The sequence below is a fragment of the Schistocerca gregaria genome, chromosome 8 (genome assembly GCF_023897955.1).
Source record: "Schistocerca gregaria isolate iqSchGreg1 chromosome 8, iqSchGreg1.2, whole genome shotgun sequence".
Lineage (NCBI taxonomy): Eukaryota > Metazoa > Arthropoda > Insecta > Orthoptera > Acrididae > Schistocerca > Schistocerca gregaria.
This window is the reverse complement of record NC_064927.1, coordinates 190,736,934-190,763,298: the sequence shown is the minus strand read 5'-3', so window position 1 is coordinate 190,763,298 and position 26,365 is coordinate 190,736,934. Positions and strand designations below refer to the sequence as shown.

General features: G+C 44.5%; 1 protein-coding gene across 1 annotated transcript in view; it reads left to right on the top strand.

The window, feature by feature from the left end:
• The window catches only part of LOC126284502 (nephrin-like), a 1,138,462-nt gene that overhangs the window by 1,002,208 nt on the left and 109,889 nt on the right, over positions 1-26,365 (top strand). The window contains exons 6-8 of the mRNA XM_049983477.1: positions 4,974-5,119; positions 12,434-12,578; positions 18,251-18,381. Coding sequence (XP_049839434.1) covers positions 4,974-5,119; positions 12,434-12,578; positions 18,251-18,381 — 422 coding nt within the window. The remainder of the gene's footprint in view (positions 1-4,973; positions 5,120-12,433; positions 12,579-18,250; positions 18,382-26,365) is intronic.

The following is a 26,365-nucleotide window of genomic DNA, read 5'->3' as shown; positions in this document are numbered from 1 at the left end:
ATACAATTCCTCAGCTTCGTAAAAGCCTTCATGTGCTCTTTGCACCTGTTCGCTCTCTCCTCTGCGATTAACGATGGAATTTCCATAGCACCCTTGATTTTGCCACCTTTGGCTCTAATTTTTCCGAAGGTTATTTTGAATTTTCGACTTTTCTATATGCTGAGTGAGTCTTCCTGACCATCATTTCTTTTTCTATTTTTATTTTCGTGCAGCCATTTTGCCTTGGTTCCCTACGTTTTCTATTTATTTCGTTCCTGGGTGATTTACATTGTTATATTCCTGCCTTTCCTCAAACATTTTTGTACTTCCTTCTCTCGTTGATCAATTCAGGTGTTTTTTCTCTCACCAAAGGTTTCTTTGCAGTTACCTTCGTAATACCTACGTTTATCTTTCCATCACTGATTGCTATTGATATCCATTCATCTTTAAATCAAGTGGCGACTGTGTTATTCCTTATCGCCATACCCACACCCACAACTTCAAACACGTCTCATCCTTCATCAGTATTTCAGTATTCCTTCCAGTCTTATTCTTCCGGACGAGCCTCTTAAACTGCAGTGTACTATTCATCTTACTAAATTGCGATGTGAGTTTATATATGCTCCTGCATAGGCTTCACAAGGCAGTATAAGATTTCGGAAACTGTGTGTAACCATGATGTAATTCAGTTGGAATCTTCTCGTGTCTCCGGTACTTCTTCACGTACAACTCCTCCTCTTTCGATTCTTAAAGTATTCGCTATTTCCAGTTGAAATTTATTTCAGAACTCAAAAAGTCTTTCTCCTCTCTCGTTCTTACCGCCAACATCATACATTTTCGTAATCCTTTCTTCCATTCCTTACCAAACACCCGAATTAACGCCCAATGATTATTAGTTTGTCATTTCCCTTTACTTGCTGAATTACCTCTTTAGAATCCTCATTCTTTTTCTATCCCTTCATCTTCTGCTTGCGACGTCGTATGTATACCTGAACTATTGGTGTTGGTTTGCTGCCGATTCAAATGAGAGAAACCCGATCACAGAACTGTTCACTCTAATGAACGAATCCTACTCACTTTGTGCCATTTTCTGCTTCCATTGATATTATTCTATACTCATCTGACCAGAAATCTTGGCCTTCATTCTTTTACTTCCCTGACTCCCACAATATCTACATTGAGCCTTGGCATGTCCCTTTACAGATTTTATTTCTTCTCTACCAACCTCAAGTTTGTGACTGTTCACACTTCTGCTCGTAGAATATTACCTTTTAATTCACTATTGCATCTTTTTCTCATGGTCAGCTCCCCATTGGCAATTATCTCCAGGAGTGGGGGTCTAGTGAGAAGTCTTTTGGCAATGAACAGATCATCATGACACTTTTCCGATTACAGGGCACTTGTCCTGTGGGACACCTTTTGTGTCTTCGGTTTCCCTTGATTTTTTCATCCTTATGCAGGTTCATTGAACTTTGTGAGTCAATTTGCCACTACAAGGGCGAGATTGTCTCCTGGAACTGTGTCTGTTTCTCCGCCCTCTTAGACAAGACCATTGGCAGAACTAGAGTGACTTCTTCTGTCGAAAGTCTTCCGCCGCCGGTGCTGATTTTTATTTGGAATTTAAGCAGTAGCTCTGTTCCAATTCGGGTTCGATTAGCAGCCAGATGCGTTACTGCTACACAGCAGTAAAGTGATGGAACCATATGAAAACAGACACTCGATTGTAGTGAGTTAGTTCTTATCCTCGGTAAGATACACTACTAGCCGAGTATCCGCCTTGCCCGGGTAAGTGTTTATTCTAAGTTCCTATTGGTCCTGGTCACTCTCTATGTCCATCATCATCCTTAATCTCTGTCCATTTCCTCCACCCCCTCATTCTGTTCACCCATTGAAACCTCTCCGTTCTTTCAACTCCTCCTGCCTCTTTCCCTATCCATTTCCTTCTCCCCCTCTCTCTGTCTATCTCTTCCTCGTCTTTCCTTTCTCTGTCGGAATCCTCCTACCTCTCCGTTTCCACGTTATCACGGTCATCCCAAAAGGAAGATTTTGGGACTTATCCTCACAGTATTTTTTTGCAGGTCGTACCAATACGTGTACCAAATGTGGTTGAAATCGTTCCTGGGGTTTAGGGTAGGCTTTCTACCCGTGGCCAAGGCAACTTACGCACGTGTGTAATATATATAACATACATACAGCATATTCCACTTGTACTTTGTTCTTTCTCGTCGATTATTATTGACCTGTGTTGGTTCTTTATATAGTTACTCGTCTCAGCCGCAGTAAAGAAATAATAATAAAACGTAATGTTTGATGCGAATTTTTTTCATATGTAGGTGTATATGTGGATATAGTCTGCGAAATGTGTTGCCAATAGAGGTAGTAGTAAAGAAGTAACACATTAAAACGTAATACATGACGCCGTAGTTTTTTTGCATCGCAGTATTTGACGTTATATCTCCTGATCATTGTCATATGGTCATATAGTGTTTTGTATATCCGCTGTATATGGATACTGTCTGAGAAAAGTTTTGCTGACAGAGTTAATAGCGACAAAATAAAATATTTAAACATTTTACATGCTGCAGCAGTTTGTCACGTATCTAAATATTTATGACGTCGTATATCCTGAACTATGTGTCATAGAATTATATGATTTTGCTAGTACATTCACTGATATATGTCAATACTGTTTGCAAAATATACCGAGAAGGCAGTTAGCAGTAAAGAAGTAATAAACTAAAACATCATGCTTCCTGCGGTTGAAATTATGTGTTAAGTTCGTTGCAAGTCACTACGTGCTCTCATTCTCAAGTTCTGGATGACTAAAGTGTGGATATTTGAACGTCGTGGGCTACACGGATTTTTCACCCTCACGCGTTTGATAGGTAGGTTTTTCTTACCACCACACAGCTGATCTTCAGACAGTAAGTGACATGAGTACCAAGTTTGGTTGATATCGGTCCATTAGTTTAACTATACGCCCATTTCTATAATATGTGCGGTTAGCGTCACCTGCCGTAATTAGTTTTTTAAGTTACTGATCTGTTGATGGAAACCTGCAGAAAAACTTTATCAGATGAAATAAAGGGCGATGTGGACAGAAAACAAAAACTGTGTTCAAACTTCAGTTGCAGGAACATTCCTATGTAACACACTACTGGACATTAAAATTGCTACACCAAGAAGAAATGCAGGTGATAAACGGGTATTCATTGGACAAATATATTATACTAGAACTGAGACATGATTACATTTTCACTCAATTTGGGTGTATAGATCCTGAGAAATCAGTACCCAGAACTACACCCTCTGGCCGTAATAACGACCTTGATCGCCTGGGCATTGAGTCAAACAGAGCCTGGGCGGCGTGTACAGGAAGAGCAGACCATCCAGCTTCAAAACGACATAACAGTTCCTCACGAGTAGTGACTGGCGTATTGTGACGAGCCAGTTGCTCGGCCACCATTGACCAGACGTCTTCAGTTGGTGAGAGATCTGGAGAATGGGCTGACCAGGACAGCAGTCGAACATTTTCTGTATCCAGAAAGGCCCGTACTGGACCTGCAATATACGGTCGTGCATTATCCTGCTGAAATGTAGGGTTTCGCAAGGATCGAATGAAGGGTCGAGCCACGGGTCGTAACACATCTGAAATGTAACGTCCACTGTTCAAAGTGCCGTCAATGCGAGTAAGAGGTGACCGAGACGTGTAACAAATGGCACCCCATACCGTCACGACGGTGATACGCCAGTATGACGATGACGAATACACGCTTCCAGTGTGCGTTCACCACAATGTCGCCAAACACGGATGCGACCATCATGATGCTGTAAACAGAACCTGGATTCATCCGAAAAAATGACGTTTTGCCATTCGTGCACCCAGGTTCGTCGTTGAGTACTCCATCGCAGGCACTCCTGTCTGTGATGCAGCGTCAAGGGTAACCGCAGCAATGGACTCAGAGCTAATAAGTCCATGCTGCTACAAATGTCGTCGAACTGCAGATGGTTGTCGTCTTGCAAACGTCCCCATCTGTTGACTCAGGGATCGAGACGTGGCTGCACGATCCGTTACAGCCATGCGGATAAGATGCCTGACCTCTCGACTGCTATTGATACGAGGCCGTTGGGATCCAGCACGGCGTTCGGTATTACCCTCCTGAACCCATCGATTCCATATTCTGCTAACGGTCATTGGATCTCGACCAACGCGAGCTGCAATGTAGCTATACGATAAACCGAAATCGCTATAAGCTACAATCCGACCTTTAGCAAAGTTGTAAACGTGATGGTACGCATTTCTCCTCCTCACATGAAGCATCACAACAATGTTTCACCAGGCAACGCCAGTCAACTGCTATTTGTGTATGAGAAATCGTTTGGAAACTTTCCTCATGTCAGCACGTTGTAGGCGTCGCCACCGGCGCCTACCTTGTGTGAATGCTCTGAAAAGCTAATCATTTGCATATCCCAGCATTTTCATCCTGTCGGCTAAATTTCGCGTCTGTAGGACGTCCTCTTCGTTGTTGTTGTTGTTGTTGTCTTCAGTCCTGAGACTGGTTTGATGCAGCTCTCCATGCTACTCTATCCTGTGCAAGCTGCTTCATCTCCCAGTACCTACTGCAACCTACATCCTTCTGAATCTGCTTAGTGTACTCATCTCTCGGTCTCCCTCTACGATTTTTACCCTCCACGCTGCCCTCCAATGCTAAATTTATTATCCCTTGATGCCTCAAAACATGTCCTACCAACCGATCCCTTCTTCTAGTCAATTTGTGCCACAAACTTCTCTTCTCCCCAATCCTATTCAATACCTCCTCATTAGTTACGTGATCCTCTTCGTTATGTAATAATTTTAATGTCCAGTAGTGTATGTTGCAGTGCTGGAAACCAATATATTAGTGACCAGCAGTGGATGAAACGATGCATCCACTCATCCTAGGAAGATAGTTTCAGACGCAGCTGGAGTGAGGCCGTTGTCGTGGTGTGTGCAGTTCGGCCCCTGGAGGTGCGGCTGACGGAGCGGCCGGACCAGCTGGAGGCGGGCCAGCGCTACCAGGTGGCGTGCGAGTCGACGGGGTCCCGGCCGCCGGCGGTCATCACCTGGTACAAGGGCAACCGTCCGCTAAAGAGGTTCCGGGTACGTACTCGCAGGTGCATCCTCTCACAGTGTGTGAGGACCATGCCAGTAGCCGTCGACAAAACAGGGGGTTTCTTTTGGGGAAACTGTCAGACATTGTTACTAAAAAAAAAAAGTACAGTTGCGGCACGAGATATCCGCCATGGTGTCCTGTGAGCGGCTGCCAGCGACGTTTGTATCCGAGAAAGTCCACAAATACTCCGAACTCCGCAATTTGTTCACAGGTAGGAGAGCGAAGGGCTCCGTCGTGGCGTTTTTCTTTGTAGTACATACTGGTGAAGGTCACTGTGAAACGTCCCCTTAGAAAATTATGAAATATGAAACGTCCCCTTAGAAAAATTATGAATGGCTGTGTTGGTCATCTTCTATGTTATTGGATACAAAGACAGCTGAGTAAAAATGAACGTACTCAGGCAATTCTCTCTTTACTTATTCTGATCATCAGTAAACTGACACACAATATTTTTTAGCGCAACGCAGTCTGACTTTCAGTAATCCCTATAATAGAATAGCCCTGACTAACAATAACCTATACCTTTCATGAATCACTTACCTCACCTAAATCTTCATTACTCGAACTACTGCAATACAGCGAGCGCTAGTACTACCAGCTAAATGAAAGATTCTACCTACTGAAGGTACTAAGTACTGATACCGAGCGAGGTGGTGCAGTGGTTAGCACACTGGACTCGCATTCGGGAGGACGACGATTCAATCCCGTCTCCAGCCATTCTGATTTAGGTTTTCCGTGATTTCCCTAAATCGTTTCAGGCAAATGCCGGGATGGTTCCTTTGAAAGGGCACGGACGATTTGCTTTCCCATCCTTCCCTAACCCGAGCTTGCGCTCCGTCTCTAATGACCTCGCTGTCGACGGGACGTTAACCAACACTAACCTAACCTAACTAACTACATCTACATCTACATGACTACTCTGCAATTCACATTTAAGTGCTTGGCAGAGGGTTCATCGAACCACAATCATACTATCTCTCTACTATTCCACTCCCGAACAGCGAGCGGGAAAAACGAACACCTAAACCTTTCTGTTCGAGCTCTGATTTCTCTTATTTTATTTTGATGATCATTCCTACCTATGTAGGTTGGGCTCAACAAAATATTTTCGCATTCGGAAGAGAAAGTTGGTGACTGAAATTTCGTAAAAAGGTCTTGCCGCGACGAAAAACGTCTATGCTGTAATGACTTCCATCCCAACTCGTGTATCATATCTGCCACACTCTCTCCCCTATAACGCGATAATACAAAACGAGCTGCCCTTTTTTGCACCCTTTCGATGTCCTCCGTCAATCCCACCTGGTAAGGATCCCACACCGCGCAGCAATATTCTAACAGAGGAAGAACGAGTGTAGTGTAAGCTGTCTCTTTAGTGGACTTGTTGCATCTGCTAAGTGTCCTGCCAATGAAACGCAACCTTTGGCTCGCCTTCCCGACAATATTATCTATGTGGTCCTTCCAACTGAAGTTGTTCGTAATTTTAACACCCAGGTACTTACTTGAATTGACAGCCTTGAGAATTGTACTATTTATCGAGTAATCGAATTCCAACGGATTTCTTTTGGAACTCATGTGGATCATCTCACACTTTTCGTTATTTAGAGTCAACTGCCACCTGACACACCATACAGCAATCTTTTCTAAATCGCTTTGCAGCTGATACTGGTCTTCGGATGACCTTACTAGACGGTAAATTACAGCATCATCTGCGAACAGTCTAAGAGAACTGCTCAGATTGTCACCCAGGTCATTTATATAGATCAGGAACAGTAGAGATCCCAGGACGCTTCCCTGGGGAACACCTGATATCACTTCAGTTTTACTCGATGATTTGCCGTCTATTACTACGAATTGCGACCTTCCTGACAGGAAATCACGAATCAAGTCGCACAACTGAGACGATACCCAATAGCTCCGCAGCTTGATTAGAAGTCGCTTGTGAGCAACGGTGTCAAAAGCTTTCCGGAAATCTAGCAATACGGAATCAACTTGAGATCCCCTGTCGATAGCGGCCATTACTTCGTGCGAATAAAGAGCTAGCTGCGTTGCACAAGAGCGATGTTTTCTGAAGCCATGCTGATTACGTGTCAATAGATCGTTCCCTTCGAGGTGGTTCATAATGTTTGAATACAGTATATGCTCCAAAACCCTACTGCAAAACCGACGTCAATTATATAGGTCTGTAGTTAAATGGATTACTCCTACTAGCCTTCTTGAACACTGGTGCGACCTGCGCAATTTTCCAATCTGTAGGTACAGATCTATCGGTGAGCGAGCGGTTGTATATGAGTGCTAAGTAGGGAGCTATAGTATATGCGTAATCTGAAAGGAACCTAATCGGTATACAATCTGCACCTGAAGAATTGCCCGCATTGAGGTATCTACTTCTAAGAAACTCATGCTAGCAGATGTTCGTGTTTCAAATTCTGGAATATTCCATTCGTCTTCCCTGGTGAAGGAATTTCGGAAAACTGCGTTCAATAACTCCGCTTTAGCGGCACAGTCGTCGATAACAGTACCATCGGCACTGCGCAGCGAAGGTATTGACTGCGTCTTGCCGCTTGTGTACTTTACATACGACCAGAATTTCTTCGGATTTTCTACCAAATTTCGAGATAATGTTTCGCTGTGGAACCTATTAAAGGCATCTCGCATCGAAGTACGTGCCAGATTTCGCGCGTCTGTAAATTTTAGCCCATCTTCGGGATTTCGCGTTCTTCTGAACTTCGCATGCTTTTTCCGTTGCCTCTGCAACAGCTTTCGGACCTTTTTTGTGTACCACGGGGGATCCGTTCCATCTCTTACCAATTTATGAGGTATGAATCTCTCAATTGCTGTTGCTACTATATCTTTGAATTTGAGCCACATCTCGTCTACATTCGCATAGTCAGTTTGGAAGGAATGGAAATTGTCTTTTAGGAAGGCTTCTAGTGGCACTTTATCCGCTTTTTTAAATAAAATTATTTTGCGTTTGTTTCTGATGGGTTTGGAAGAAATGGTATTGAGCCTAGCTACAATGACCTTGTGATCGCTAATCCCTGTATCAGTCATGATGCTCTCTATCAGCTCTGGATTGTTTGTGGCCAAGAGGTCAAGTGTGTTTTCGCAACCATTTACAATTAGCGTGGGTTCGTGGACTAACTGCTCGAAATAATTCTCGGAGAATGCATTTAGGACAATCTCGGAAGGCGTTTTCTGCCTACCACCGGTTTTGAACAAGTATTTTTGCCAACATACCGAGGGTAGGTTGAAGTCCCCACCAACTATAACCGTATGAGTGGGGTATTTATTTGTTACGAGACTCAAACTTTCTCTGAACTGTTCCGCAACTCTATCATCGGAGTCTGGGGGTCGGTAGAAGGAGCCAATTATTAACTTAATTCGGCTGTTAAGTATAACCTCCACCCACACCAATTCGCACGGAGTATCTACTTCGATTTCACTACAAGATAAACCACTACTGACAGACACAAAGACTTCACCACCAATTCTGCCTAATCTATCTTTCCTGAACACCATCTGAGACTTCGTAAAAATTTCTGCAGAACTTATTTCAGGCTTTAGCCAGCTTTTTGTACCTATAACTATATCAGCTTCTGTGCTTTCTATTAGCGCTTGAAGCTCAGGGACTTTTCCAGCGCAACTACAACAATTTGCAACTATAATTCCGACTGTTCCTTGATCCAAGCACATCCTGTAATTGCCAAGCACCCTTTGACATTGCAGCCCATCCCGCACTTTCCCGAGGGGTCTAACCTAAAATAACCGCCCAGTCCACGCCACACAGCCTCCGCCACCCGTGTAGCCCCCAGCTGAGTGTAGTGAACTCCTGACCTATTCAGCGGAACCCGAAACCCTACCACCCTATGGCGCAAGTCAAGGAATCTGCAGCCAATACGGTCGCAAAACCGTCTGAGCCTCTGATTCAGACCCTCCACCCGGCTCTGCACCAAAGGTCCGCAGTCGGTTCTGTCAACGATGCTGCAGATGTTGAGCTCTGGCTTCATCTCGTAAGCAAGACCGGCAGCCTTCACCAAATCAGATAGCCACTGGAATCCAGAGAGAATTTCCTCAGATCCAAAGCGACACACAGCATTAGTGCCGACATGTGACACCACCTGCAGCTGGCTGCACCCTGTGCTCTTCATGGCATCCGGAAGGACCCTTTCCACATCAGGAATGACTCCTCCCGGAATGCACACGGAGTGCACACTGGATTTCTTCCCCTCCTTAGCCGCCGTATCCCTAAGGGGCCCCATTACGCGCCTAACATTGGAGCTCCCAACTACCAGTAAGCCCACCCTCTGCGATTGCCCCGACCTTGAAGGCTGAGAATGATCCTCTGAAACAGGGCAGGCAGCTGCATCTGGCTCAGCCAGAGACAGTGCCTGAAACCTGTTTGTCAGACGCACCGGGGAGGCTTTCTGATCAGCTTCCGGGGACGTCTTTCGCTGCCTGCCACGCCTTGGAACGACCTCCCAATCAACCACAGGCTAGGGCTCAGCCCCACTGCGGGCAGCAACCGGGGCAACCACAGCGGCAGACCGATCAACTACTGATATACTAGACAAATGAAATATTTTGGTAGGGAACAAAAACAATGTATTTGTGGTGTCACCGCCAGACACCACACTTGCTACGTGGTAGCCTTTAAATCGGCCGCGGTTCGTTAGTATACGTCGGGCCCGAGTGTCGCCACTATCAGTGATTGCAGACCGAGCGCCGCCACACGGCAGGTCTAGAGAGACTCCCTAGCACTCGCTCCAGGTGTACAGCCGACTTTGCTAGCGATGGTTTACTGACTACATATGCTCTCATTTGCCGAGACGACAGTTTAGCATAGCCTTCAGCTACGTCATTTGCTACGCCCTAGCAAGGCGCGATATTCACTTACTATATGTCTTCTGAACAGATAATATTGTGAATTCTGTACCGTCAAGAGCGACGTTCCTCATTAATGGATTAAAGTTAAGTATCAAACTAATTACGTCCGCTTTCTGAACTCTCATTCCTTGTCATGTCCCAGACCTCACGTCAGTATAGTTCTTCCCTCCTCACGCCAGCCTGCGTGAGCTAAAACGCGTGCATTTCGGCCTCCAGTTGTAACAAGGTGTTGGCTCTTCTGCCAACACAACAGTATTTACCTTAATAATGTTCAAAAGTCATCATATATTTATCTAACAATTCATGACAGCCATCTTAACAAATTTCCTCTTTCTGGCGGACACACGTCCAGATTGTCCACTCATAGCAACCTCTCAAAACTCTGGCATCTCTCTCTCCACATCCACTACTGCTGGCGGCCCATCTCCAACTGCCCAACGCTACGTGCTGTTCACATCAAATTTTCAACACTACACAAGCGGATATTCCAACAATGAGTCCAACCAGCCACAGACTGCACACAGCACAGTCAGTGATTTTCATACAGAGCGCTACGTGGCGTCACCAAAATAAAAACCTAAACAGCCTACTTACAACTGGAGTTGCCTGAACAAGACCTGCAATGCCAAAAGTTCTTTATTCGAAAGTGTCCATAATTTTCTGTGTGGCTCAGTCACACAATGTTTACTTGTCGCCAGTTCCTCAGAAACTAGAATAGGTAACATTAAAGCCACATTATAAATACGGAGTTCAAAATCGTATCTCTTCTGGATGATAATGCTTACTTTAAAATAAAGTGGAATAAAACATGGTCCATACCAGTCGATCAACACATGTATAAAGGATGTATTGTCATTTTACCTAAAAGTCCAGGAGTACGGAAGTAAGTAGGTTACACAAGTGTTACGCAGGTGCTCATCCCACTCCTAGCGCTAAATGCGCGTGTTCTATATGTGACTCCAAAACGTGAAAATGTTTTTTTTATAGCTATACTTCTGTATGTAATTGTTAGCATTGCCAAGTGGATGATATATGAGCATTATAAAATTATATAACAATTGAAAAATATTTCAAGAGCATAGAGTCTAGTTACTTCTATACGGGCGTCGTCCGTGCCTCCCCATCGATACACGTTTGAACTAAGCACTATACAGTTTCAGTATTTAAGCGTTCAAAACAGCGACAATCATTGTCCCGCCCTCTTTGGTACTGTTTATGATATTCGAGTAGCCTACATACTGTCCACATAGCTTACCGCCGATGGTTGTCACTTCCATATCGAACCTATAAGCGCACAAGCAGTCAAGGCGCACTAATTGGACACTATGAAAGTTAGAGCCGTAATACAGGTGCCGATTCAAGCAGCCAGAACGGGAAAGGTGGACACTGCATATTTTTTTGAACTATACCGTGCTGCTGCCTGCCGAGAAGTAGTCAGACTAGTTGTGTCATACATCATCATTATTGTCTGTTGCTTCGTTATTTTTTAGTAAAACCTTTTCTGATTTTCAGTCCAGTGTTGTAAGAAAACCCATTTATATTGTCCTTCTTACCTGAGTTATAGATATTGTAATACTTCTTTCGGATTAGATGTTTAAACATGCAGTTTTCTGCTGCAAATTTAGATCTTTGTTATCTCTTTTCGTTTGATCGTTTCACCTGTGGTCTTCTAATATCGACATTGGGTCCCAAAGGGAAAAGTGCCCAGTGTGCTATCCCCAATAAGAGTTAGACAGCTTCATACGGAACATCAGACGCATAATTCTATAGGTGAGACTGAATTCTAAACAATTTTGTACGTAACGCTTTCATAAAAATTCCATCTCTTTTGATTATTTCGAATTAATTAATTTTTTTTTTTAAAAAGCATATATATCCTGTTACATTTAGCCTAATACAAGAATACTGCTGAGAACTGTCTGCTGCTGCCACCTCACATTGTTTCAGTTACTGGAGTATTCAAGATGTTTAGAAAGTATGTCCGCAAATCCGGAAAATATGTATAGTTCGTATATATTTTATTATTCACCTAAAAGAGTGCTAAGACCTCAGGGGCATGCTCAAACAACTTCAGTGGCCGATGCTACGAAAAAAACAAAGCGCTGTGCGTCACGAAGTGGTAAAATTCCGAGGGCTAAAGTTTTTAAGGGAATTAACCAACATACTACATTTTCCTACGTGTATCTCGCGAAAAGACAGAGATTCCATCACACAGAGACTTACCAATAACCGTTCCAGTGTATGTAACGGCAAAAAATGACTGTAGTACACATAGTGCCCTCCGCTGCATACCATATAGTAGCTGGCTGATTATAAGAATTTATTCTTGTAAGAATACGAACCACACATTTTTAAGCACACTGTGTACGTTCTGTGAGCAGCTCTTACGCGCCTCACTTACTGTCTCTTGTGTGCAGGAGGAGACTCTCGACAACTCGACCCTGAGCGAGCTGATCTTCGTGCCGTCCACGGAGGACGACGGCAAGGTGCTGACGTGCCGAGCCGAGAACCCCAACATCACCGGCGCCTACCTCGAGACTGGCTGGACGCTCAGCGTCTTGTGTGAGTACCGAACGCCGCAGGCACGTCACGAGAGGCGAGAGTGGGACCGCCAATGCTCGCGGCTTATGACGAGAAATGGAATACGCTTCTAAAATTAGCTCTTCACATAACAGTTAAACTACTTGTTTCTTTGTATTATGATACAAGCGGAGAGAATCACCGTACTTCATTAAGGACTATGATTTTTGTCCGCAGCGAATAAGTAATGACATTTTTAATGTTACTGAGTGACAGTCGCCCAGTATTTTTTAAAGCAATGACACAATATTGTGGACTCGTACAACATGTAAAGTTGTAGTTTGTTCATTCGTGTGACAATTTTAGAAGGCTCTGCCTATAAAGTTGCTTGAGTTTTCCTGGCTTTATTCCACTTGGCCAAATCAAATGGTTGCAAAAGGGACTGGCAAATACTCGTCGTATAACTTTATTATATCACTCATAATTGACATGTTACTGGCAGAGAGCTCCAGTGAGAACAGTACTTGTGACTGCATAATTTATTTTATTTGAACAGTCACCTAAACTGTTCAATGCCCAAACCAGTTCTGACATACTAAGCATTAGCAGTACCTGATACATAAATTTCGTCTTGTGGCTGCGTCTTGCCGAAATATCATTTCCGTAATGTTCATATTAGAGGGGTCGGTTACGACGCATTTTCGGTTTCGAGCTAAACAATTCATTCGGTGATTTCATTCGTAGATGTAAAGATAAGTGAGATACAAACAAAAATCTGGAAAATCGACAGCATTAACAGTTAAATAACCCCATCCAATATATATGAGACTGTGGCCTGGCATTTAACTCTCATAACAGTGGCAGCACATGGCAGAAAATATCGCCGGCCGGTGTGGCCGAGCTGTTCTAGGCGCTTCAGTCTGGAACCGCTTGACCGCTACGGTCGCAGGTTCGAATCCTGCCTGGGGCATGGATGTGTGTGATGTCCTTAGGTTAGTTAGGTTTAAGTAGTTCTAAATTCTAGGGGACTGATGACCTCAGATGTTAAGTCCCATAGTGCTCAGAGCTACACTCCTGGAAATGGAAAAAAGAACACATTGACACCGGTGTGTCAGACCCACCATACTTGCTCCACACACTGCGAGAGGGCAGTACAAGCAATGATCACACGCACGGCACAGCGGACACACCAGGAACCGCGGTGTTGGCCGTCGAATGGCGCTAGCTGCGCAGCATTTGTGCACCGCCGCCGTCAGTGTCAGCCAGTTTGCCGTGGCATACGGAGCTCCATCGCAGTCTTTAACACTGGTAGCATGCCGCGACAGCGTGGACGTGAACCGTATGTGCAGTTGACGGACTTTGAGCGAGGGCGTATAGTGGGCATGCGGGAGGCCGGGTGGACGTACCGCCGAATTGCTCAACACGTGGGGCGTGAGATCTCTACAGTACATCGATGTTGTCGCCAGTGGTCGCCGGAAGGTGCACGTGCCCGTCGACCTGGGACCGGACCGCAGCGACGCACGGATGCACGCCAAGACCGTAGGATCCTACGCAGTGCCGTAGGGGACCGCACCGCCACTTCCCAGCAAATTAGGGACACTGTTGCTCCTGTGGTATCGGCGAGGACCATTCGCAACCGTCTCCATGAAGCTGGGCGACGGTCCCGCACACCGTTAGGCCGTCTTCCGCTCACGCCCCAACATCGTGCAGCCCGCCTCCAGTGGTGTCGCGACAGGCGTGAATGGAGGGACGAATGGAGACGTGTCGTCTTCAGCGATGAGAGTCGCTTCTGCCTTGGTGCCAATGATGGTCGTATGCTTGTTTGGCGCCGTGCAGGTGAGCGCCACAATCAGGACTACATACGACCGAGGCACACAGGGCCAACACCCGGCATCATGGTGTGGGGAGCGATCTCCTACACTGGCCGTACACCTCTGGTGATCGTCGAGGGGACACTGAATAGTGCACGGTACATCCAAACCGTCATCGAACCCATCGTTCTACCATTCCTAGACCGGCAAAGGAACTTGCTGTTCCAATAGGACAATGCACGTCCGCATGTATCCCGTGCCACCCAACGTGCTCTAGAAGGTGTAAGTCAACTACCCTGGCCAGCCAGATCTCCGGATCTGTCCCCCATTGAGCATGTTTGGGACTGGATGAAGCGTCGTCTCACGCGGTCTGCACGTCCAGCACGAACGCTGGTCCAACTGATGCGCCAGGTGGAAATGGCATGGCAAGCCGTTCCACAGGACTACATCCAGCATCTCTACGATCGTCTCCATTGGAGAATAGCAGCCTGCATTGCTGCGAAAGGTGGATATACACTGTACTAGTGCCGACATTGTGCATGCTCTGTTGCCTGTGTCTATGTGCCTGTGGTTCTGTCAGTGTGATCATGTGATGTATCTGACCCCAGGAATGTGTCAATAAAGTTTCCCCTTCCTGGGACTATGAATTCACGGTGTTCTTATTTCAATTTCCAGGAGTGTATTTCAACCATTCTGATTTGGCAGAAAATATCAACTATTGCGATGCAATCGATGGAATGACCACATATGAGGCCACTGCTTACACGAAGACTATAGTAACCAGAATCATGTGACCAGGACGACCATCGTAGACGATGAGTCTCTGAAAACCACGGAAAAACAACAGCGATGGATGGACAACAGGCAGAATGACAAGTCCGGAGATTGAGCCAAATCGAGAATCTAGACGTAGCAGTATCAGGAAGCAAACATCGACGAGTACAACGAACCAAGCGAAAGCAAAGTCGGAATACGACTGAGGTCCGGGCTACTGCGTTGCTGGCTCTGTAGCGCTCATAAACTGGCGCGTGGCGCGTGGCGCACCCCTAGAGCTGAGGCGGTGACAGCGGCGCTCGCAAGTTCTAGGAGCCCCGCCTAGCGATTGTCGATTAGCTCCATGCATTCTGGAAGTTTTCAGACTCCTTAGATCACCCTCTCTTTACCATACGTGTATTTCGCAGCTTCTTTTGACATCTCTACGATAAAGGTCAGAACTGCGAGACTAATCGTTGAAATCACGTGGTTTTCTTATGGGTGACCGAGGAAAATAATTCAGACACACGATCGCTCAGAATCGATACGGAAAGTTGCGAGGACGTGCCATATAGAGCGTCAAAGAAATTACTCCTTCCCTTTGGGCGTTCATTCCCACAGACTTAGCCATCGAAAACAATTTGCACTGGTATGAGCAACAGGCCGACGTTCTTGACAACGATGAACGCTGCTGACACTCCGCCTCCTCCGCCACGACGATTAAAACCTGGTCTAAGGACATAGTGGGGCCTTTTGAGAGTTGTGCAACATCAGTTTTTGATTTGGTACACAGAGTTTAACTGCTTCGGACAGTTCAAAGCCATTCGATGAAATCTGAAAGTGATCTGAAGCAGCAAAAGGTGTTTATGCTGTTTCATCTGTCCTATTTCGCACTTTCTTATAGCGTGAACACAGAGGAAATAAAATTAGCCATATGTGCGAATAAAATGCAAAGGGTATCTGTAAGACTCCACACAAGCACGTTTGCTGAGCACGTTAGTATGTACACTTGACAGCAAAAATTGTGGGCCACTGCTGGATGCAACCACCATAACGTTGCTGTGTCGCAGGTCCTCTAAACGCCAAAACCCTGTGAGGTCCAGTTGTTTGACTATACACAATGGTTACCACAAGAGACCGCTAGAGAATTCTGCTCATTATGGCAATCAGTACACAAGTAAATTAATACTGCTATACAACAGATTTTAGAAAACACATTATTAGAGATGAGACAGCTTATAAATGGAACTTCATTACTTCAAAGGTCTTATCACACCCATTAAATGACATGACTACTTTTTGTTCATGATCAGAATTTTGAACTCGTTGTTCACTGACGTGCACGCGTTAGGCCCAGGAAGCATAGAACTATTCATTGCATTACCTCTAGCCGAACGCGAGCACACCTCGGTGCTGGTGAAGAAACAATGAATATTTCATGTCTGTTCGTAGCTGTAACACAATAGCAAATATCATTTACACTTTCGACATACTGACAAATGATATTGATATATCGGGTGTAGAAACAGTACGGAATCGACCACATCTAAAGATATTTATCGAAACTATATCGCAAAAATTTACAGAACACAGTCAACTTGGCTAACTATAAGAAGTCGCTGTCGTCATGTGCCATCGGTCATGAAATATTACAAGCATTGTACGCGTAGCTGGATGCAAAATCATAAAGGTTAAAATTAAGCATTTAAACAAACCTTTCAGTTCTAGGCATGAAGAAGATACGTCAAGTACACTAATTTTACTAGTAGAAAACGAATCAATCTCTTTCTCAAAAGTATAACAGTTGTTGAATTAAATGAGGTGAGTGGAAATTTGATGAAACTGTATATTTAAAGTAGTACATAAGTTTTGATGCCTGGGCAGTAAAGTAACTGTCGATGGAGAAAGAAAAGAGGAACTACTTTGAAGAGCAAGGGAAATGCTTCTGAAGAAGAGACTTGTTTTAACATCTAATATAATGCTGACGTTCAGGAAGTCTTTCGTGACAGTGGGGTGTAGCATTGTACGGAACTGAGACTTGGTCTATAAACAGTACACACAAGAAGAGAACAGAAACTGTTGAAATGTGGTATAGGAGAAGAATATTAAACGTTTCATTTGTAGATCCCATAACTAATGAGGAGGCTCTGGATCAAACTGAGGAAAAATTAAGCATGTGCCACAATGTAGTTGAAAGAGTAGATAGGTTGACAGTACACAACCGTAAATATCAAGGAATACTGAAACTGATAATGTAAGGAAGCGTTTGACGCGGCGTAAAGAATGTTAAGGGAGGTCAAGGCTTGACTACAGCAAGAAAACTGAAGTGAATGTAAAGATGAAACGGGCTTGCATAACATAGATTCAGCTTAGAGATCTGAATCAAACAGGTCTTCGGACCGAAGATCGGACCAAACATACAGTTAATACAATCTTTCAAATTTTTCAACATTCCAATACAGAGGAGAGTGTTCAATCAATAGGCATACATAATCTGCAGTGTATATGTATTATATACGCTGTCTGGTGCGACACAGCAAACTACCATACAGCTCAAAATATATGTTGACGTTTTGCTTATGATACGTCAACCAAACTGGTTTCCATAATTGTATCTACCATTGTAGAAGCGAAGGTCTACCATATTTCTCCGAGATACAGGCAGAAAACATCACGTCTAGACCGGACACCGCACTCGATCAGAAAAAAACCAAAGCGAAAATTTGGTCCCAACTTATGATAAGAGTTTCGCTCACATGCATATGCCTTAACTCCAATAAACGATCTATATGACTCAATGCTAACCTGAAGAGTGTGCACTGAAGATCAAACTGCACTCTGGAGAGAAAAACATCAACTCGAATGTAGCCTACGATTAAACTTAATTATTAACAATGTTGTAAAACACTGTGACTATGTGTTGATTGAGGTATAAATACAGATGACTGCGACGAGACACTTAGAAAATGTTTATTTGTTCCCATTAACTAGTTTTGGAGCGTCTTGAGGCGCCTTTTAAGCTGAAGAATGCAGAGCCTCCGCAGTTATCTGTACTTTCGTTTCAAGAAGGCCACGAGTCTGTCGCGTGGGGGCGGACCGCGGCAGCGCGAAGATGAGAATGTAGCGGCGGCCTCGCCTCGTGTGTTGCAGTCGCCCCCATCGTGTCGCTGCGGCTGGGGCCCACGCTCAACCCTGACGACATCAAGGAGGGCGACGACGTCTACTTCGAATGCCACGTCAGGGCCAACCCGCCGTGGAGGCGCCTCTCCTGGCTGCACGACGTAAGTACCTTCTGAGGCTGATGGGGGCAGTACGGCTTGTCGCATCGTCGAAACCGTGATTCGTACCAACTGAAAAGTACTGAAAAAACAGTTCAACGTTTTGTAAAAGCTTGCTCGAAAATTGAGACATGAAACAGAGCAGTGAATCGTTTGACATGTCTTTGAATAATGCTCGAAATTATGTACAACAAATGAGGCATGTCAAACGTTCCTCTGATCTTCTGCATTTCTGTAGACAAATCATTTCACAAAACAGTTGAGCGTATTTTTGTTTTCAGTTTTTTCGTTTTCAAGTTTTGTTTAGAAAGCATGAAAAATACTTTTTTTTTCAAGACTAAACCTCATGTGGGTAACTTGATACCTGCTTTTCCATGTTACTATCCTATGAAAGTTCGGACAAAAATTGTTCCTCATACCACTAATTAAGTTTTTCTTAATTACATTCAAATAACCACACGCTGGTCCATTTTATATTCAACTTGTTTGCTTTCCACTGTTCATTTTGCTATGCTAATTACGTTTTCCTTAATTATACTGGATTCTTTCCAGAAATCTTTTTCGTGCGTCTAGACTACATCTGGTTAATTAGATACCTTATTAGTCCATTCCCCCCCTTTCACTTGGCTATAATAAGTAGGTGTAAAACTCGTCAGTAATTTCTATGGGTTTCTGTTTTCGCTGCGGCACACAAAAGGACGTATCGAAAATGAATGCTGTTTATTTGTGCATCTAAGATGAAATACGATGTGTAATAGTCAGTGTTAGATGAAGGCTGCATTTGTCCACTTAGGTTGTACTTAATTAAATATTCTATTCATTACAGACTTAGTGTCGTTTTCAAGCTATTGTCCAAAAAATACACATTAGACAACAAAATGTACTAAACAAAAACAGAGCTCCCTATGCTTTGCTAATTTTTGGACTTACCACCCTCTCCATCCCTCTCTTTCAATCCTTCTTTTGGCTTTCTTCATTCAATAGTGTACCAACAGCCGTATGTATTGTAGAAATTTATTTTATGAACTCCTTATGTGCTACCAGTTTCGTCATTACATTGATGCCACCTATAGGCACCTTACGTCATACTCGTAAAATCGCTATACGCGGAAGGAGCCATATAACTGGATTCGTGAATCAAATCACTACGCAACAGCTCCTGGTGGCCAGCCGACACAGACTTGGCCTGTTCCCATCCTTGCTATCCGTACTACAGAACCGCTGTTTTCCTACCAATCACTCTCCCACATCATACCCATCCCCACAATCAACCCATATGAACCACATATCTTATTAAAAGTTTAACCACCCCAAAAGACTAGTCCTCGTTCCCTTTTATAATTACTCCCAATAAATGCAATTTCTCCCAGGTGGAGTGCAATAGAGTACAGTATTTGTTCTCTTTTCCTCGCAGCCCTTTGTTTTTAAACGTCATACTACATTTGTCTATGTGTTACCTCAAATATCACCGAAGATACGATTGTTTTCATATACATTCTTTCTTCCTTTTTTCTGCTACTGCCTTTATCCTGCATTGTGCGCAAGGTCGGCACGGTTAAGTACGGATTTGGCATGGTGAATTTTAAGGGGTGGCCAAGTGCCCTTCCTGCCGCTATCCCATATTCCCCGGGACGGAATTAGTTTTCTCCAGCTGTCTGCGTCTAGTGTAAATCGTGAAAGAGTGTGCTGTGTTTCAAATGCCTGCGAGTCGTGTAACTGAGGCGTGACGTGAGACAAGCCCGGTATTCACCTAGGAGGATGTGGGAAACCGCCTAAAAACCACATTCAGGCTGGCCGGCACACCTGCCGTCGTCGTTAAACCACCGGGCGGATTCGATCGGAGGCTGGCGCGCCTACCTGAGTCCAGGAAGCAGAGTGTTAGCGCTGTCGGCTATTTTTATTTTTTTTATTTTTCATATACATTGCCTGACCGGGAGGGCAGACATCCAGATGGGAGGGAGACGTTATTTCAGTGATAACAGATTCTATGTAAATTTACAAAGGATGTGGCACTTTTTGAGCCTTATTATCATAGTGATGTTGTATCCACTCTGGCTTCAATGTATGCCTTGGTTCTCTTGAGACTGGTATCATAACCGTTGTATCCCCTGCCGAGGTGAGCTAACCCCCAACTGTTGCTTCCAGTCCTTGATTTCCAGGATACTTGTACTGGGATTGAACTGACATCCGAGCCACTTCCACACGTGTTCACATGTTCATCGAGACACGTGTCACGTGCGCATAAGGACTGTTCTGTGGAATAATACCACTAACGATACTGTCGCATGCGAGGCAACACGTGAGGAAGTGAGACGTCTGTGACTTCCATTGTGCCACCAGATTTTTCTAAATGACTAGCCGTTACCTGATGTCATACTTGATGGCTGCCTACACCATGACACCAGAGTGACACCGCTTTGCCTGTCCACAACTTTGTGAGAATGAAATCACTCGTCAGATTATCGGCATATTCACTGACGATGATCATCCGGGGAAGAGCTGGACCGTGACTCTTTGCTGAGCGTAAGGCTACGCGCAAATTGAGACGCGTATAGCGCGTGTGGCGCGACGCAGCGCAGCGCAGCGCAGCGCGCATTTTTGTAACTTCACCGGTTCATATGGGACCGTGTAAATGGCGACGCGACGAGACTGGGTCGCAACACGCCGCATGAGTATTGCGGGAGGGATGAAGCGGAGAGCGGGAAGGCAGTCCTGCCGTATGTTCATTCGGCATGGCGCATATGGGCAGTGAAAGTAGTGCCAATGCGAAAAATACGGTCTTACTGTATACTAAATTTTATTATCACTCAGTAATGTTTCGTTTGGCGCCGTTTAAGCGCTCCATCTCTTTTCGTTAGTACATAAAAGTTTTCAGTTACATACATTTGTTTTGTTTATTCTTTTGTCAATAACAAGGCACAGTTGAATAACTGGTGTTCCATTAACCACTGGGATTATATCTTCTGCCTCGATAATGTTTTCAGATAGTAAGAACGGACAGACGATGCATCGTGAAGGCAGTGAATAAGGAAGTAAGGAATATTATAAAAGCAGCAAGGCAGGAAAACAAAACAAGGTTATCATCTTGTTGCCTGTTATGCTGACGTATCTCTGCGACCTGTTGCAAAAAGTCGAAAACGCGTGATTTCCACAGATAAGACCAGTTAGTGCAACCGGAAAAAATCGTCCTAGGAATGAAGTACATAAGTTTCATTGTCGTTACTTGGATATGGATGTAATAAGAGACATTATACATTACTGGCCATTAAAATTGATACACCACGAAGATGACGTACTTCAGACGCGAAATTTAACCGACAGGAAGAAGATGCTCTGATATGCAAATGCTTAGCTTTTTACAGCACTCACACAAGGTTGGCGCCGGTGGCGACACGTACATCGTGCTGACATGATGAAAGTTTCCAACCGATTTCTCACACACAAACAGCAGTTGACCGGCGTTGCCTGGTGAAACGTTGTTATCATGCCTCATGCGAGGAGGAGAAATGCGTACCATCACGTTTCCGACTTCGATATAGGTCGGATTGTACCCTATCGCGATTGCGGTTTATCGTATCACGACATTGGTTGGTAGAGATCCAATGCTTGTTTGCAGAATATAGAATCTACGGGTTCAGGAGGGTAATACGGAACGCAGTTCTGGTTCCCAACGGCCTCGTATCACTAGCAGTCGAGATCACAGGAATCTTTTCCGCATCGCTGTAACGGATCGTGCAGCCAGGCATCAATCCCTGAGTCAACAGATGGGGACTTTTGCAAGACAACAACCATCGGCATGAACAGTTCGACGACGTTCGCAGCAGCATGGACTATAAGCTCGGAGGCCATGGCTGCGGTTACCCTTGACGCTGCATCACAGACAGGAGCGCCTGCGATGGTGTACTCATCGACGAACCTGGGTGCACGAATGGCAAAACATCATTTTTTCGGATGAATCCAGGTTTTGTTTACAGCATCATGATGGTCACATCCGTGTTTGGCGACATCGCGGTGAACGCACATTGGCAGGGTGTATTCGTCATCGCCATACTGGCGTATCACCCGGCGTGATGGTACGGAGTGCCATTGGTTACACGTCTCGGTCAGCTCTTGTTCGCATTGACGGCACTTTGAACAGTGGATGTAACATTTCAGATTTGGTACGACCAGAGTGGCTCTACCCTCCATTCGATCCCTGTGAAACCTTACATTTCAGCAGGATAATGCACGACCGCATGTTGCAGGTCCTTTACGGGCGTTTCTGGATAAAGAAAATGTTCGACTGCTGCCCTGGGCAGCACGTTCTCCAGATTTCTCACCAACTGAAGACGTCTGGTCAATGGTGGCCGAGCAACTGGCTCGTCACAATACGCCAGTCACTACTCGTGAGGAACTGTTGTGTCGTTTTGAAGCTGGATGGTCTGCTCTACCTGTACACGCGACCCAGGCTCTGTTTGACTTAATGCCCAGGCGTATCAAGGCCGTTATTACGGCCAGAGGGTGTAGATCTGGGTACTGATTTTTCATGATCTATGCACCCAAATTGAGTGGAAATGTAACCACGTGTCAATTCTAGTATAATATATTTGTACAATGAATACCCGTTTATAATCTGCATTTCTTCTTGGTGTAGCAATTTTAATGGCCAGTCGTGTACACTGTACAAGTGGACATCACTGCAAGCTAGAAATAGTCGAAAAGCAGTCACAAATAACAATGTTTTAATTGGCTCACCGTGTTGAGGAAAAGCATTCAATTGTTGCTAACACATTATCAGCATTAATAAACTAAGTATACAAGAGACTACACAAATGGTCGCCATTATTTTAATTCTGCTCAGATCAGGAGAAGGAATAAAACCCTTCGGTAAAATTCCATCCTAGTCATTCAGTGTTAAAAATACGATAGATTACGGGGATTCAATCAAAATTCCAACAGAGTTGGCAATTTTGTGTGAATTGGTAACATATTCTCAATCGAAGAAGCATCACCATTTATGAGTAACGGCCACATTTCTCTTGTGGACATGTTTAATTGTACGTCATTTGCCAAAACACAGTGTAATTTGCTCAGGCTCATCTCTCAGCAGCTATTGCGACATAATCTGAAAGAATGTCTCACTAAACAAGTATTAGGCAGTCAAAGAGCTCAATAGCGTACGAAAAACCTCATACTGTCGGTTTGCAGTGACATAAGAGAAGAAATTTCATGTTAATTGTCATACTAGGAGACTCTTGTTTCACTGGATGTCGATAATTCTTAAAAAATTACAGTGACTGGAGTGAAAACAATAAAAAGGGAAGTATAACTAATGATATGTCGCCATACATAAGAAAGTTTCGTGTGTTTATGAAGTGACAAAATATTCTCCTCCTTGTGTACTATCAAACTCTCGTTTCGATGTCTCAAGCGGTTTAGGAGATATGAGAGATGGGGTGAATTCTTCATTCTCGCGGGCGTCAGATCGGGAGTGAGTGCGCTACATAGGATCCATTTTCTCGAGATCTGAGGCAGATAGAGACTGCCTCCCAAGTCTAAAGACGTATTCAGTATAATGGCTAAATTTAATACGCAGCAAGGTATTATGTAATACGCACCAAACGTAAATCATAGATCTCCCTATTTTTCATGGCAAATTTTTTGAATTTTGCTTAGCATCTTACTAAAATGTATATGCCACAATATGTATAGCCATTAGCGAGATTATGGGCACTTTGCCACGAAGCTGACATACAGGGTGAAAAGTATTTAAACCGATAAACTCTGGGAGGTTGTAGGCGACATCAAAACAAATATATTTCCCTAATGTCATTTTTTCCTATGGGGATTATTTAAACCAATGGAGGCCGTATTACCCTCTTCAATTGTTAGAGGCCGTATTACGATCTTCAGTTGTTAGAGGGCTTATTACGCTCTTCAATTGTAGGTAACTGCTGTCCACCAGTGTAGTAGTGCATTGTCTCCTCTGTTTACTAATGGAGCGATACACCTGAAGTGAGTACACTGAAATGGTTGGTGAGTACTACGTAGCGCGCCACAACGGACGAGCTGCACAGCAGGTTTATCAGCAACAATATCCTAATCGCCGTATCCCGCATCATTCGACCTTTGCTGCTGTGTACCAACATCTGCGTGAGACCGGATCATTTAGCAGATTATCTGGACAGGGACGCCGTCGAACGGTAAGAACGCTGCAATTTGAGGAAACTGTCTTGCAGCATGTGGGGCGGGATCCTTCAATCAGCACTCGTGCAATTGCACGTGACATGGGGACGAATCAGAGGAATGTAAGAACAGTCCTTTGAGAGCAATTTTAACGTCCATTTCACTTACAGCGTGTCCACAACTTGGAACAAGTTGATAATACACCCACCGAGCACAGTTCTCGCAGTGGTACCTGGAACAGTCTAAAATGCATCCTAAATTTCCTTCCTCTTTGTAGTTTACCGATGAATCAACCTTCGGCCGTGATGCAGTCTTCAACATGCACAATTCGCATGTTTGGAGTGAGGATAACCCACATGCCACAGTTACTAGCGCTCATCAAGTGCTGTTCTTCGTTAATGTGTTGGTCGGTGTTGTTGGGGACTGTTTAGTGGGGCCGTATGTGCTACCTAGGCCATTAAGTAGCAGGCACTATTACAATTTTATCGCCAGAGCATTGCCAGAATTGCTGGAAGACGTCCCGCTCCCTACAAGACAACACATGACGGGGCGCCGGCACATTTGAGTCGTCTTGTGCGTCGATTCCTGGACAGACGGTTCCCAGAAACGTGGATTTGCAGAGGTGGTCCTGTACCATGGCCTGTTCGATCCCCAGATATGTCCCCTCTGGACTTTTTTGTCTGGGGAGAGATGCGCAATCTTGTTTAGGCAACTCGTGTTGCATCAAAAGAGGATCTGGTTGCCCGGATAGTAGCAGCAGCAGGAACAATTCAGAATAATCCTGGGGTTTTTCCCCTTGTCAGACAGAACGTGATCCGACGGTGTAACACTCGTTTACGTGTCAATGGAGGCATTTTTGAAAATCTACTGTAATTGAAATTGGGTTGTGTTAATGTGTTGTCTCGTGGTCATATAAAAATGGAAAAGTATTTGTTGGTTTAGTTAATTTGCCGCCAGAGAAATCTTCCTCTACCGGTTTAAATACTCCTCATCGGAAAAGATGACATTAGGAAAAAATATTTGTTTTGATGTCCCCTACTACCTCCCAGAGATTGTCGGTTTAAATACTTTTCACCCTGTATAACGCTACAAGCAACGCAAAAATGAAATATTTTTACTGAATAGTTTCTGTAAAATCGTTTGAGGAAGATTACAGTGTGCTCGCGCTTCGCGCACGTGCAAAGTACGTGTACGCGTCTCAGTATGTGTCGGACCCTCGCGACACGTGCGGAACGTGTGCGTCGCACTGTGTGTCGTGCCACGTCACATGTACTATGCGTGTCTCAATTTTAGCTTAGCCTAAGGCGATGCCATGCTTTCCCGAGACGGCATTAGTTCAAACGCATTTACTAGTTTTGTGGTGATAATTCTACTACGCCTTGAATGGCAATTCCCTAGTCTGCTTGCTACTACTCTAATAGCATTTGTTAGAATGACACAGAATGTTGCACGGAGCCCATAACTCGTTCTCGGAAGCAGGGGAAGATTTGAAGGGGCTACGTTATACTTGCTCCACGACCTAAAGATCTTCCATTGTGGTGGTCAGATGTGGTCAACTGAAACCTTGTCGACAAGTATACGTGGCCTATCGTTTCCTATGAATCCAGCATTGGGCAGCTGCGACATCCAAATCAACAACAAATCTGGAAACTGCACGATTCGACCATCAGCCAAATAAAGGCCCACAATGAGGCGTCTTTCAGTCTCTGTCAGACACTGACAACGTTGTTTCACACAAGTTGCATGGGGGCTTAATTAATAATATTAATGAATAAATGCAATAATTTTAGTAGCTGTGTGACCGGCTACGAAGTCTCGCGCC